This window comes from Homalodisca vitripennis, chromosome 2 (genome assembly GCF_021130785.1).
Source record: "Homalodisca vitripennis isolate AUS2020 chromosome 2, UT_GWSS_2.1, whole genome shotgun sequence".
Lineage (NCBI taxonomy): Eukaryota > Metazoa > Arthropoda > Insecta > Hemiptera > Cicadellidae > Homalodisca > Homalodisca vitripennis.
The window spans coordinates 128,029,910-128,046,452 of NC_060208.1; the positions used below are offsets into that span (position 1 = coordinate 128,029,910).

At 33.1% G+C, this 16,543-nt stretch overlaps 1 protein-coding gene across 1 annotated transcript; it reads right to left on the minus strand.

Annotated features, from left to right (window-relative positions):
- Positions 1–415: 415 nt before the first annotated feature.
- Positions 416–5,167, minus strand: LOC124354717 (ubiquitin recognition factor in ER-associated degradation protein 1). The gene has a single exon (XM_046805374.1). The coding sequence runs from the start codon at positions 4,915–4,917 to the stop codon at positions 4,009–4,011; it is 909 nt and encodes a 302-aa protein (XP_046661330.1). The 5' UTR covers positions 4,918–5,167; the 3' UTR covers positions 416–4,008.
- Between the last annotated feature and the right edge of the window lie 11,376 nt (positions 5,168–16,543).

The window sequence follows — 16,543 nt, forward strand, 5'->3', positions numbered from 1 at the left end:
ACTTTTTTTTATTTTAAATCACAATGAAACAAATATATTTTGCTCTTGTACTTACAAATAATATGTGGTATATGGAGCTATATCTAATTTGAATTAAAATACAATTTTATTACTTAAAAAAACAATTAGAACAATTCTTGGCTTAGGTTATGGAGATTCTGTAAAGAATAAATTTAAAGACTCACGATTATGACAATATATGGCCTTGAAATATTTCCAATGATAATTTATATTAAAGAACACCAGTCTGTTATCTCAGTGGAAAATAAAGGACATTGTTGTAATACAAGATAAAAAAAAAATACAACTGGGCATCACAACTGACATTTTTGAGAAGGCGAGTTACTGGTCTAAGATTGTATAGAATGCTACCAATATCATTAAAATCTACATAGTCAAATAAAAAATTCAAAAGTTATTTTAACAATTTATTAATTTAGCACCATACTCAATAACAGAAATTGAAGAGGAGTTAGACTACTAGGTAATATATGTGAGGAATAGTCATTTTTGTTTGTATACATTTTTTATTGTATTATTTTATAGTGTTATTTATTTTATGTTATGTATGTTTATATATAACATTATTTTTTGTTGTAGTGTTATAATGTAGTCATAGTATTTGTATTCATGACACTATTCATTGCACACTGTACAAACTTGTGAATAAAGCAATTTCTGATTCTGATATGTGCAACATAGTTTTTTATCTTATTTTTGAAACCGGGCCTTCATATTGCAAGTTTTATGCCATAATCTAAGAAACACAACTGCTTATAGAGCTGTTTACAAATTAATTTTATGGCTAGATTTTGAAGTGTAATTTTCCTACAGAAAGCTAGTGATGTACTTTCATTTAACTGAACCAGAATTCAACTCAAATAGATCTTGATTTTTACTAAGTTGTGTTAACTGAAACTTGTGAAAATGTATCAGTAATATACATATAACAAAATTATCATATCTCTTTTGAGATAACATTTGTTTAAAATATAATTTGAAAATTACGATTTGGGAATGACCAAATTTGTATTAGCCTATGTTACATGAGAATTTAATTATTAACTTGCACCTTGCAAAAAAACTATTTTATATTAGCATTATTTTTATCAACTTTCCAATATAAATAGGATGTTCACTACGTCAACTGTAAAGTTCCAAGGGGTGATAGGTTAGCAGCTAATCCAAATAAAAAAACATGCATGACCTTAGTAAAAGTTTTTAATTTTCAGGGATATCAACTTTTTTTGAAAATATACTATGCAATATGTATTACTGCTACAAAGCTAGTAGTTTTGTTATAGTATTTCCTTTGAATTTGTCATAATGGTAGGAAATCTGGTGCACATGAAAAACAGATGAACAATATCACAGTTTTCTTATTAAAGGTGAAAAGTTTAATTTTAGAGTATCTTACACAGATTTTCTCCAATTCAAAATTGTATAATAAGAATTGTACTTACTAATAGGCACTAAAGAAAGTAATTTCAATTTTACTACAATATTAACTCACTCTGTTGATTTCATTTGTTAAGTAATCAAATATTACATTTTTTTAATCCTAAATAACATTGTAATATTACATTTTTCTTTAAAGTACAAATTTTTGAATCAGAAGAATGTTTATTTCAAATACCTTGAAATGAAAACTTTTCACTATAACGAGAAGTAGTGAAAAGTTCCAGAAGTACCTTCCACTTGTATAATTTGCACATTTTCTATCATTGACTTTAATTGAAAGGTAAAATCATAACACCTAGTTTTGTAAATGGCCTACATAAGATATTAATCTAGAGTAACAGTTTTGTGATTTTCAAAAAAGTGTTAGTATCTTGGAAATTGTAATTTTTATTAAAATCATATTTTGTTACTAGGACTAATCATTGATCGACCTATCACTCTTTAAAATATTTTACATTGACTTGTGTGAATCTGTATTAAATCAATAAACAATGCTTCTTATTCTGATTTTGAGTGCCTTAAATAGTAATTTATTTTATTATAAGCATAAAAATATAACCTAATCTTGATTACAGTTCAGAATGTGACAGTATTAGGTCTGTGTTTAGTATGTGCATTTGATCACAGAGTTAGCAAGCAGGAAGACCAAACAGTCATCTTCCAATATTTAACTATAGTTGTTAAGTTAGAAATAAATCTTAAATAATAATGTTATTAAACAATATAAAAAGGCTGATTTTGTAAACAAAATCTACCTAATTGTGAAGTTCTAAATTTTGTTGAATTTTAGTCTTATCAAGATCCTGAAAAATAGGCTTTAATTACAATGTTTAGTAGTTATCATTAAGATACTGTATTAAATAAGTAATTGCATTATATTTTAACACATGATCATACTCACTTTCTAGACATCAGAGGTCAAATAAGGCAATTGTCGGATACTTACTTTCTTATTTTGTGATTTTCCGTCAATAAGAAATCTTTAATAAAAACCTAAGATCAGTCTGAATAGCTGTATCTCGGAGTATATTAGTATAAACAATCCGCTGACCAAACTCTCTCTACAAAAAAATATTTTACAAGTACTGTACAATCTGATGTAAAATTTACAGTATACACAGGGTTGAACATGATCACATTGCTGCATGTATTATTTAAAGCATATAAATGACAAATTTGTTTATATATACTTCAAAAGAAAATATGTTTGAAGAACAAGTAAAATGGATGGATCTTAAATTTATTATAAGTGAGTGAATGTAGCCTATTCATAATTTTAATATTTTCTCTCAAGTGCAAGGGTTTATAAACTTTAATGTTAAAAACAAAGAAAGTAAAGACTAACAGGTAAATATCAGTTGTTAATATTATTATTATACTTAACACTTAATCATTTAAATGTATTATCCTGATTGTGCGTGTTATTGCCTTAACTCACTTACAATATAGGTACTGTCAAGTAGAAAGTTCACATAAACATTACCAAATTTAAAAAAGGCGATTAACTGCTATGGATGTGTTCTCACATGCGTCAATGTAATATTTTACTTCAGTTATTTTTAATTAGCAGCTTACCTTCCTGCCAATACCTGTTCGATATTTCCTTCTACTTATGTCAGGATTTCTGAGCAGAAAGGTATTAACAAGTTGTCTAAAAGTTTACTTTCGAACTTGTTTTTTTATAATTCTTAATGGTATTAAATGATTATAAATAGTACAAATAATAACGACCATAATTTTAAAATACAATGTTATAGATTGTAGTGATTATACATTAGTTTTACTTTGTATTTTTACATCTGTAATTTACTTTAGATAATATAACAAAATTTCCATTTGTAAAATGTATAATTAATCAAACGAGCAGCTTAAGTATTAAATGATATGATATTAACAAAATCAATTGGATTCAATAGGTTTAGTTGAAAATAGCAAAGCATTTTCTTTTTGTTTTAATTAAACTAAATTTAAAAAATGTTTCATCATGTGTGATGCGCTCTCTACTATACCATAGAACAGACTTATAACCAAAAATACTTTGACGTGTCATTATTCTAACAAAAGAAATTACTATAATAATAGACCTATTAATATAATAACCTAACATTTCATATGGGTTTTACGCAGAGAATAAAGAGATTTCAATTCGACAACAAAAACCACTGAAATAATGCTTAGCAAATTCTGTTTCACAACATACCAATATAAACTCAACAAATAACTTAAGTCTACAACTTCATTAAATTAAAGAAATTTTATTTGCGATTACTCATTACCATTACTAATTTAAGTTAGGCCTAACGTTTCATTTAAGAACAAACTTATAAGCATTATAACCTGTTTTATATCATTAATCTCTTTCACAAAATTTACACTATAAAACACAGAATTAATACAGAAAAGGATTTTACAATTTAAAACTGTAAGTACATAGAGTATTATGATTTCCGTAAGTTTACCTAGGTTACACCAGATGTAAAATATAGAAATTGAAAAACAAATTAAAAAAAAAAATTAAAATCATAACACTTTGGAAATATTTTTATATTAGTTCTTTGACTGTCTCAGAGACTGGCCGGAACCAAAGAAGGGTTTAAAATCATTGGTAGGCTCTTTATTTTCTTTTTCAGCTGGTGGTTTGTTGTTCCTTATAAACTGTAGAGTTCCAACAGTGTAGTTGTAGTCTGGGATTCCACGTTGATAAGGCACCTTTGCCACACCAGAAGATTTGTTGCCTTGCCCATCTAAGTTAATCTTTTTCTTTTTGTTCTCATCAAGGATATTACCTTCGCCAGTAAATGCAACAAAACCTTTTTGTTCTGGAATTAAATTGGTCTCATCCATTTCAAAATCTTCTTCTTTCTCTACTTTCTTTGGCTCTTCATATCCTACCGGAGCTGAAAACTCAACATTCATATCACATTCAATTATACACACAGCATTACCTGGTTTAGTTTCCAAAACACAAACTTCATATGTCTTCTTATTATACATTATTGCAATCACATCACCTGTTGTTAAACACGCATAATTTCGAAGAGAGTTTTCCAACACAGCTTTAGGATTAGTTATATCCAAAAAATCAGATGACTGAGGTTGAAATTTTGCGAAACTAGCAACAGGTAGTAAAATATTTTCAATCGATACCAGGTCACCTTCCTCCAATAACAGATTGTGCATCATCCAGCGTGGAAGATAGACATTACCTTCATCGGCCACAAATTCTAAAACCCCACAATGTGAAACTCTGTTGATTCTTCTGTTAGTCAACTTAAACAACATAGGGTAAGTTATGTTTAACTGTGTTAAGTGATCCAAAGCAGAAGGTGGCATTATTATCTTACCTCCTTTTTCAACATCTTCACGTTCGTTCCCTGGCAGCATAGCAACAGAATAACATTGATATTGTTTATTAAATGTCCTGGGAATATCCCCAAATATATTGAAGGAAAACATGTCTGATGTTGAGTAATACAATATTTGCTTTAGCCTAGTATATCCACACTATTATAACCTTATTGAAATACATGAAATCCTGCGTTGAAAATCCACGAGAACTGAGCGTTTCTGGAATACAAATGACAAACTTTTCAATTCAGAGTGTAAATTATAAATTTATGTATATTGTGAAATAAACCCACTAACCACCAAGGCAAAACATAATTATTCTTTTCCTCTGTTCTGCTATGACAAATAGACAAATCAATTAATGTATAAATACAGTGTTGCCACTATCAACAGCACAAGTTAACCACAGTTAAACTTAATATTACCCAAAGCAATAGCATGAAAACACATTATTATTGTCGTACCTAGTTAATTTGCTCTTTTACAAACTAAAGGCATTTTATATTGATCGGTTGGACTTAATTTTAAAAATAATGAAAGAATATTAGTGTTTTGGATATAAATATATAGATTCATATCATCAACTAGGTAACTTATCTGACTTTTGAAAGAAATAGACCTTAAAATCCACTTTCAAACATTAGCTTTGAAAGCAGCATCTAGTGGTGTGCCAAAAGAACTGGAATAGTTCTATTGGAACATTCCGGAACCTGGAGCAGTTCCCTTCGTCGGAACTCCAAGTTTTGTAGGAACAGTTTACTGAACAAGCAAAGAAGTTCCGAGCGTTCCAGCATTGTTTAGCAGAACGGCTAGGCAAATGGTTTTTAAAAATTGCGCTGCGTCACCATAGGGTGCAGTGGTTGAGCGCCAGAGTAACCTTGTCAAACAGTAGTCCTTAAACCAGTCGTAGGATAGATGATATGGCATAAAACATTACCGAGCAACACTGCTTTTACTTCTATTTTAAAAAGTAAGGAGTTTTGCACTGCAGTGGGACGAGACCACTGGCAGTAACAGAAACATAAATTTGATATGCCATGTCAAATTTATTAACGGCAATACATATGTTGATTTATTGATTTATTTAATTCTCTAAACAAATCCAGGGATCTACTACAGGCCAAGAGTTGTTTAATACATATTAGATAACTTTGAGCACTTACTAGCAAAAGTTTTGTGGAATATGTAGTAGTGGTGGCAGATTAATGGCTGGTCGGAAAAGGGAGCTTCAAGCTTCGTTCGGGCAAAAATACCAGTGCAATTTGGAACCCTTGCATGGTTTGTAGAGAAGCATTGGCTGTTGAATGTGATTGGTGCAATCAACTACATTACAATTAAAATAGTACTAATAATGTAAGATCTGTTTAAAAAATATGCAACAACATAGGATCTGGCCGCTCGTGTGTTTTATTCTATATTATTTTTCGTTGGTTGTCGCTTTAAAATTTACTCTCTAGTGCGTTTAAGCTCATATACGAAATATATACTTACCAGAAGGATCAAAACTATTGATAAGAATTTTCTGTCGTCGCTTTTCTTACTGATTTGTTTGAAAAGTTGAACATAGTAACATAAACACTCAAATATCTTAATCTTGTCATACAAAGTGGAAGGTTTTATAAAGAAACTCGACTTGTGGAAGACTGTCATGGTTAAATATGATTATACAAGATTTCTCGCCTTACAACAGTTTACTGAAGAAAACGATTTGCCTGAGGAAGACGAGCCTAATGACGATTTTGCATTATCTTGCCAAACTGAGATTGTATTTTCATCCCTATCAATCACGTAAACCCGATTATGTGGGTATATAATCCATGTAAAGAAGAAATACTCCTTATATCTGAATATTGAAGAGCGTGAACAACTTATTAAATGTGCCAGTCATGTAATCAAAATACAGATCAAACTCAGAAATGCAATAAGAAGTGTGAATTGCAATTATTATATAATTCCATATATTTACGTATTGATTAAAGGGAAACAATCTCATCCTTCGCACAGGATTTTTAGCAAATAGTATGCCGATTGGCATGTGTGAAACTTTAAACAAATGTTATGAACTTTCGCGAATTTGGATATACAATGATCTAACTATAGCTAAACAGTAATTTGCATGATTCAATTAAGTACTGAATTATTAAAACAATATTTTTAATGTAAAACCTTTTTTGAATGTATTTACTTGCCTCTATTATTTACTTTTACTACTCCAAGTCTCATAATAAAGTAGGAATAACATTCTGCTTAAAAATCAATTACATTGCATACAGTGCGTACCTATAGTTTTATATATTTTTTTTAAAACACGATTTAGCCTTAGATTTGTATGGTCAATTTTAATTTAATATGCATACAGGCAAATATATCACTGTTGATGTCAATGAATTATTATGTAAATTATAAAGTTGCAATATTTTGTTTTTCTTAATCAACTCTATTAAGGTAATCTGAGGAATGGTGGTAAGGAGTCATATAAGAAAGAAACAAGAGAGGGGAGGGTGTCTCTAAAAGTAGTAGAAACCTAAAGAGAGCCTAGAGTCTGACATTGAAATATCTTGCATGTAAAATATAATTATGAAAGCGTTCCGGAACGAAATCAGGCAGGAATAATGTGGCAATTGAATTTGTCGTAACGGAACGCCTGAAATTTGAACTGTCTCGTGGAACTAGTTCTGAGCTTGTAACGTACCATTAGAAGTATTCCAGTAACGGAACAGCCTAGCAGACATCTAGAAACATAGCCTCATATTTACTCTGACACTAATACGTATCGCTTCTTCTAGTTGCTCACGTTGCTGAAATTTAAAATGCTTATCATTAGGACATCACCTTCTTTCCTGTAGGTTAGGATGGTTAGTTGAGGAATTGGTGGCCTCTTGATTGGAAAAATAAATAAGGGATCTTGTATACTATAAAAACATTTGTCAGCCAGAAATAATTTTAAAACATAGGTATTTAAATTTTCTTGATTTTGTTACTAAATATCCAAGACAATGCCTGTTAACTTTCTAACCTAGAATATTTTGTTTTCTTTTCAACCAACTAAAGAGTCTAAGAGACTCTACAAATTTATGTTATTTTGTGTCTAATATTATACTATGAATGGTATTGGTGTATTCTGAACAATTGTCAAAACATAGAGAATATGCACGGTTAATAATCCAATTTTTTTACAAATTCTTGAAAGTGTGTTTGAGCTGGTATTTCAAAAATATATGTTCGGGCCTTTTTCTCAATCAAAAATTTGATTTAAGTTTGGTCCTGTTGTCCCCCATAACATTACAGAGTAGGGGATGTGGGACGCAAGCAAGCAGTGATATATACCTATTAAAGCAGAGCCAAATCGTTTAGCTCAACCAGTCCTCTAAGGACAAAAATGGCCTTCACCAGTCTAGACTCGATCTTAGATGCGGACAAGTGCTTACTCCAGTCCAAACGTTCTCCCGTCTTCACCATAGTAAGACGAACGACTGAGTGACCACAACAATCTCAATGTCTCTAAAAAAGAGAGTTAGAATTTTTTAGTTATAGGATGTTATTGATAATTAATCATAAGAATGAGCAATTAATTACTTTAAATCAAGGATTAAACTTTTCTTTTGTTTATCTAAGACGTCTATGACAAGATATTGGACCCAATGCTATAATATGTGGCTACTTCAATAACTTGTGGTTACGCGCTATCTTGCGGTAAACGAAAGAAAGGTAACAATAAAATAGATTACATGTTTTGCAGAAGAGTACCAAACATGCAATATTAAGCAAACGCTGGCAAAAACACAATAATATTTCACATTTAATTCATAAGAATAGGGTCCCTACCAGAAGCTTAAAATGGATTAGAACTGTAAATAAAACTGTAACTGTAAATAACTAGCCTCACTGAATAAAAGATTATATTATGACACAATCACCAAATGGATTCAAGTTCTATTGTCAATTCAAACACAAAGTTAGGGAACAAACAGATTTTATACTGGAACGAACAAATACGCGCAATGCTTTCTCCTAAGGCCATGTATGTCAGTTTCTTGTTCAAAAGACTTCTTCGTTCTAATTCAAACCACTGTAAACATATCTTAAGGCTGTTATAAAATTGACACAGTAAAATCAATCAAATTGTTTGGATATTTAGAAGATGCTATAACAAACAATCATTATGAACGCAAGTTTGCACGACTGCTAGCTTATCATGTGTTTCCTGCAAACTAATTGTGTATTCTTTTAAAGGGTGGTTAAAAATAAAAAGCATCAGTTTCTTTGGATTCATGGGTACTGAAAGAGTGTTCAATAGGGTAGTATGCGACTGCATAGAGGTAGCGTTGAGCAGGATAAGCATTCCTCCAAATAGTGTAAAGGTAGCTGTCAAGTTAGAAAAATACTCGGATAGAGAAAACTACCACAGTTATGGCCCTGAAAAGGTGTCTTTAATGAGGGGTAATGTCCTATTTCTGGGCTTTGATGGTAGATGATCACTTGTTTAAAGCAGAAGAAAAATTAAAAAAAAAAAAAAAAAAAAAAAAAAAAAAACCTACAGTGTTGTGGTAATAACCTCCTGAATGCTCATGGCCAAGGGAATAAATAGAGGTACTTTGGACTACCTAGACCAAAATGCCCTAGATTTTATAAGCAATTGGTTTCATAATGAGGGTCTTAAAATCAAAGAATGCAAAATAAGTATAGTAACCTTCAACTAAATAAATGAACTTGAGCTAGATCACCCTAATCTGGAATGTCCTCAAATAATGTATTCTAATGTGGCCAAGGGTATCTAAGAGGTATTCTAGACTATAGTGGGGGATAGAATAGAGTGACTATAGAATTCTCACATAGCGAATTTTATTTCCAAAACAACAAAAGCTCTTGATATTTATGAGAGGATTTTTTGAATACAATTGTGGTTAAAATCCCAAGATGATATATTGGGTATAATAAGCCATAAATAAAATAATAGTCACTTGCAAATCTAGTGTGGTGGTCGAACACAAGACAAAGCACAGCAGATAAGCAGCTACATAGTCTTCAAAGGCTGACATACATCGATAAGATCAAAGATGCATAAAGGGTTCTTAATTCCCTTAGATTCAACGTAAGCTTATTGCACTTAGCCAGCCAATGTAAGCTGGAAAACTTGTCTTTGACAGTGCCTTGCTCTTTATTTTTCTGCCAGACTACCAAGCCATTATTTGGGTCATATTATCGCACAATACAGTCAATATGGCATATGCAGTCTTATGCTTCAGTTCATGTGAGTAAAGCTTATGGACGTCATAAGGGCCTGTCCTGTCATGTGGAGCAAATTAGTTAGGTACTTGTTCTATGTCATCTTGCAATCTAGAATCAGCCCTAAATATTTGATCGACTTCAAGACAAGCTATAATCGGATTGGTTTCACCAAGATACTAAAAGTTTTTTCTTGTTGAAAGTAAATACTAATGTCTTTGCAGGATACCAAGTGACATAAGACACCACCTGTGTGCACAACGAAGACCAGCAATTCGATGTTGACAATGTTTCAGTATTTCTGACATGCGGAAATATTACCGGGGAATGAGATCCTGACCATTATAGTAGGGCAGGACTACAATACTACAATGATTCTAGAGGCTGTACTGGGATACACTCCGACGGAACAGGAAAAAGTCTGTATTTTCATTTATGTTGCCCTGAGGCCATCCTAGGGTTTGCCACGCTACCATCCTCCACCCGCCATAAAACCATTACAGAAGAAGCACTTGAGTAAATTACCACTAATTGGGGAGTGATAGATGGTGAATAATTCTTTGTTTGAAGGTCATTTTTGACGATGGAAAGATTGTGAAGGAAACAGGATTTTTCCGGACATTTGCCATCGTTCAGTGAAACAAGAAATCAGTAACACTACGTTTCGAGATCTGAAATCTGATCTCTTCTTCAGGTAAAGAACTAACCTAATACATAATTACAAAGTAGGTGAAAGTAAACAAATCTTACCAAAGGCGTGCCACAGATTGCAGATCTCGAAACGTAGTGTTACTGATTTCTTGTTTCACTGAACGATGGCAAATGTCCGGAAAAATCCTGTTTCCTTCATATGGTGAATAAGCCATCCTTTAAAAATTACCTCCACCTGCTGATTATGTACAGTTTCAGCAAATAGGATGACGTTTTTAAAGAGGATATTATTATTGCTATAGATAGTCTGTTTTTGTTTTTACCCTCTATTAGAAATATACCATTGGAAGACTTACTTACAAATTAACTCTGTGCAATAATCTAAACATTGTCATTGTATTACACTATACGTTACGATAACCATAAATAAACGTTTCATACAAAAGGTACCGGTATAAATAAAATTTCTGTACGGCAGACAGATACATTTAGTTTAACGAATTTTACAATTGGCTCACAACTTATTTGTATATACATTTCAAAATTTACATTTAAATATTGTTATTTGTATTTTAATAAAAAATGAATCATTTACGGTTTTTTTCTTTATAAACACTTTATGACGAGACTTTTCCAGTGCAATTCTTCTGCCACTGTGAAGTAATCTATATTCTTAGCTACTCTGTAGTGCATACAATTGCCATGTTGTTTAATTACTCTTTATTCAGAGTATATTTTAAATAGTTTATTTTTATTGCGGTATTGCTCGCGGTATAGTGTGGATAGCAACTGTGACGCGAACACTTTTCCATTATAACAGTCAGTGCACATACGCAAGTCTGCATTTTGCCGTGGAGCGTTTAGGTCCTGTTATACGATGTAGTATTTTAGCGACTAATAGTCGGAGGTTTGCTATGTTCAATCGGGGTATTTTCGCGGAATCCAAAGTTGCCACTCCTGCAAATCTGCCACCCTAGGTTCGGGTTCGGGCCCAGTTGGTCTTAATAGAAATATGGCACTGCCTGCGGAGTCTTAACCCTTTTATCTCCTACGTCCGTACTATACGGACGTCGTAAAAATGGCGTCAACTCACGACGTCCGTATAGTGCGGACGTGCACTTTTTATTACTTTACTGGTCACCTATTTCACCAAATGCTTTGAAATTTCACAGACTTCTGCACAAAGATATTTTGCATCGAAATAAATTAGTTTGTAATGGTTTGACTTCGTATTTTGTCAGTCTGTGACTGAGCAATTGCAGTTCGTTTCGTTATGACTGACTGCTCACGCTTGTTGCAGACAGCTGTATATCACGTGGTTGTGTATATTCCGTTTTCTTCACAGTTTTAGGTTAAAGCAGTGTAAAGTACGGCAGTTAAAGTTTAGTTTATTATTTGTTTGATTTCAAAATGAGTAAAAGACATCGTTCAAAGTCTCCCGTAAGTGAAAATACACTAATTAGTAACCTAGTTGCAAATGGTGTGGATGTGATTAGTGACGACGATTTGAGTGATGGATATCTTGAAAACATTTCTTCTGAATCAGAAGGGGAATTCGCAGAGGAAAGTGATAGTGAATTATCTGTAACTTATTTAGATGATATAGTTGAAGACCCAACTTTTGAACCCTTTGAAAATTCATCAGATGAGGACGTTGCTCAACCAGGAACATCATCTGGTAGGCCTACAGCTGTTGCAATGAGACCTACTCCTACAGGAAGACCTAGAGGTAGGACTAGAACAAATATTTGTAACAATAATGTGCCTCAAAGTAGGCCTAGTACACCACCTGATCAAGACCCAAATTTGTTATGGAAAAAGGTTGACGAATCAAATGATCCTGGAAGCAGTACTCGGTTTCCCTATTTTGAAAACCCTGGGCCTAAGCATTGCCCTCCAGGTGATGCAAAGCCAGTTGAGTACTTCAATATTTTCTTTACTGTACATTTGTTGACGATTTTTGTTAACATGACAAATGAATATGCCAAAAAATATATTCAGTCTCACGCTGGCCTAAATAACACACCTCAATCTAAAGTCCGGAAATGGACCAACATTACACATGGAGAAATGAAAGGCTTTATCGCAGTTTTACTAAACATGGGCCTAACTAAAAAGCCCACTATAAAAAGCTACTGGTATAGAAGTGACTCACAATTCATTCCATGGTTTGGAAAAATGTTTAGTCGGAATCGTTTCGAGGCTATATTGCAATTTTTCCATATTGCGGACAATAACTCTTTGGGTAAACCAGGAGAACCAAACTACGATCCATGTGGTAAATTTGTACCAATAGTTGAACATGCTAACAGACTGTTTAGGTTACACTACACACCACATCGTGAACTCTCTATAGCTGAAAGTTTATTAGCCACTCGATGTCGCTCTCAAATTTTACAATACCTTCCCAATAAACATCATAGTCGTTGGGGTATCAAATTATGGATGATATGTGACAGTGTCACAAAATACTGCCTAGGTTTCTTTTGTTACAAAGGTAAAAATGAGTCTGCTAGGCCTACTAACAAAAGTGAGGATCAGGGATTGGCTTTTACTGTTATTAAAAAATTGCTGACACTTGGAAACTATCTTGGGAAAGGCTATCATCTTTTTGTTGATAATTTTTTCACGTCAATACCTATTGCTAGGTATTTATATAGTAAGGCCACTTACATCACAGGAACCCTGCGTAAAAATAGGAAAGGTATCCCTATGGAGATGAAGGAGAAATTCCAAGTGGGGCAAAAGTTATATATGTGCCAAAATGAATTGCTTTTGCTTGGGATGAAAGAAAAGAAGACACAAAAAAATCCAGTAATATTATTGTCAACAAAAAGCAATGCTCAATCTGTTGATAAAATAAAAAAGAAACATACTGGTAATTTGACAAGCAAAATACCTGAAGTAGTTGATAGCTACAATAAATATATGGGTGGCATAGATGTGAATGACCAGATGCTGTACAATTATTTGGACGAAAGGCGAACAGTGAAGTACTGGAAGAAAGCTACATTCAACATAATGGCTAGAATGGTTTTGAATACATATATTTTGTACAGAGAAAACTGCTCTGGACCACCAATGTCACGCTTCCAATATATGGTGTGTATAATAGAAGATTTGGGTAAAGAGTGGATGGACAGTAAGCAGCGACATGACAGCCCATTAGCTGGTGGCGACAACATACAAAACTATGGACTGCAACACCTACCAGGAAGAATGGAAAGGAATTGTTGTGTGTGTAGCATTCAAAGCACTCAGTGTGGGGGTAAAAGAAAAAAAGCAAGGTATTTTTGTGTACGTTGCCAGAAAGGAATTCACCCCAATTGTTTTGGTGACCACAAGTGCTAAATCATTTTGTAGTGATGTAAATATTGTTTTAAAACTTTTTTTAAATTTAGATTATGAACAGTTTTAGTTACTTTGTCAGAAATAATTTTGGTTTTAAGTTTATTTTAAGTACTGTGAATTTCAAAGGTCTTGTTACATTGCCTTGCCCAGAAATGGCAAAAAGAAAAATTTACACAGCTTTACAAAAATTGATGTTACTCCACTTGTAAATAAGGTAGGCCTATAATTTTTGTTTCTTTTTATTAAGGATTAAATATATCATAAAGTAAATGGGTATTTTTGTGTCAAATATTTTTTTATCTATATGGTTTCCATGATCAAACTTGAAATTTTTTCATTTTTATTTATTTTTTATATATGGGGCCGTTCAAGTATTACGTAAGCAGATTTATTGCAATTATTTACCCCCCATCCCCCTTGTCAGCAAAAGTAAGCAAAGCTCTTACCCCCTCCCCCCATGCTTACGTAAACATTTGTCAATTAATGTATTGTTTTGTTTTTAATTTTATAACATTATAATTATAATTTGAAAAATAAGAAAATAGATTTAGTTAGGATAGAGATTATATTTTACTGAAACGGTATTCAACATAGAGTAAAGGACAAAAATATTATATCTTACTAACATAACAAACTTTATTTTAAATTTTTGGTACATATATTAAATTCAAATTAACAGTCTTCAGTCCATGAAACCCGAATCCATGATTCTAAGTTTTCGATGACATTGGATTGCTTCGATTGCTGCTCAGTGTTGTGAGTCTGCTCGCTTTCATCCGATTTTGGAATGTCTACGTCATTCTCATCGAGCCATTCAACATCATGGTGCTCTAAATTTTGAATAATGCACATCAGTTCATTAGCACGACGAGCAGCGACTCTTACAGGTCTAACTTTCCTATCAGTGTGCGTGTTTACTTTCTTATGGATCTTTCCGATGTGACGATTTAGTGACTTGACGGAAGCATGATAAAAACCACACGTTTTGCATGTTCGACTTGATAGCCTCAATTGTACCGTCGGACAAAAATAATCGTATGGCATTTGCAGGAAATCTTTGAGTGAAGCACTTAAGCGTAGAGCTAAATTAAATTGACTGGAAGATTAAGAAATTGCCCTCCTTCATCTAAAACCAAGTCATCAACTGTTTGTTTTACTTTTACAGGTGGTGGAAGAAACCTGTTGTCTAGTAATCTAAATAGGCCACTTCTTGGACGACAGCATTCTGTATTTCTACATTTTACAATTTGAAGCAAGTATTGGCTTTCACGCACATGTTCTGAATACCATTTAATGTCTGGAAAATCAGGAAGATCTCGTTCACCGGCCCCAACATATTTTGCATTAACATTATAGCCATCAGTTTCCATTGAACTCCATACTTCAGCTAATACATTTCCTGCAAATTCGAAATTAGATCTTTCTAAATGTTCATCAATTGTAAATGTTCATCCAAAATGGTCATGAGGCAATATTAAACCAGCCAGTTCCCGACTAAGAGGAGCCATTCTGCGCTCTACTTTGTTATACGCACTTCTTCCGGGAGCATTGGTAGCTAAAAACAATGCATCGAGATCATGCATCAACCCCTCCATCAACCGTCATGATTACCACTGGTTTTACTAGTCCATGGTCAGTTTTAGCTAATGGTCGAAATTCTTCAAGTTCGAGAAGCGTCTCGAAATCCTGAGCATGAGTATTAGCAGTAGATGAACTATGCTTTCCACTTCGAATAGCGATGTATGTTGGTCCAGAATATCCAACGGCTTGCGGTTGTCCTAGCATATTGGAAGTGATTTTGATACCAGTATAAACAGATGGTATTAATTTATGACGCTCAGCGATTACCTAATCATGATCAGGCAATTTGATTCTATATTCCATGTGCATTAGAAGAGGTGCTTGCTTATTTGCCGCAGTTACGCCAATAGGGACTCGAGCTTTATCATCTTGAGATATGAAAAATACTTGATCTGGTCCTAGTATGGATGCTATGTTCTCTAAATAATGGATTGATGTTTCAGCGAACTTGCTATCTAAGTGGCTCTTGTTGTGATCAGTTTGAGCCCGAATGAGCTTAACAGGGACTGTCGATACATGTCTTCGTCCCTCTGCAGAATTAGATTTTCTGGGAATCAAACGAAGATATGTCCCACTGCGACTAATGTCAAATCCCATTTTACGTAATTCTTGTGTGAGTTCATCAAGAGTTTTTACGCTGCGAATTGATTCCGTTCGTCTTCTATCATCTGCTGCGCTCCCAAATAAAGCTATATCCGCGATTGTTTTCAATAGTAAAGGTTGATTGCTTTCAAGATTAGGACGTCCCACTGAATCCCTCAGAGATAGTCTTTTTTTCATTTCTGGATTTTTATGACAAATATCTTCTAACTTTCTTTTCATACAATCCCTGTGTTTCTTCTGGGCAACTGCGTTTTGAACCTTCCTGTTTAAAGATTGTTTTGCTGTTTTTATTTCCTCGCGCAACTTAATGATCTGTTTATCA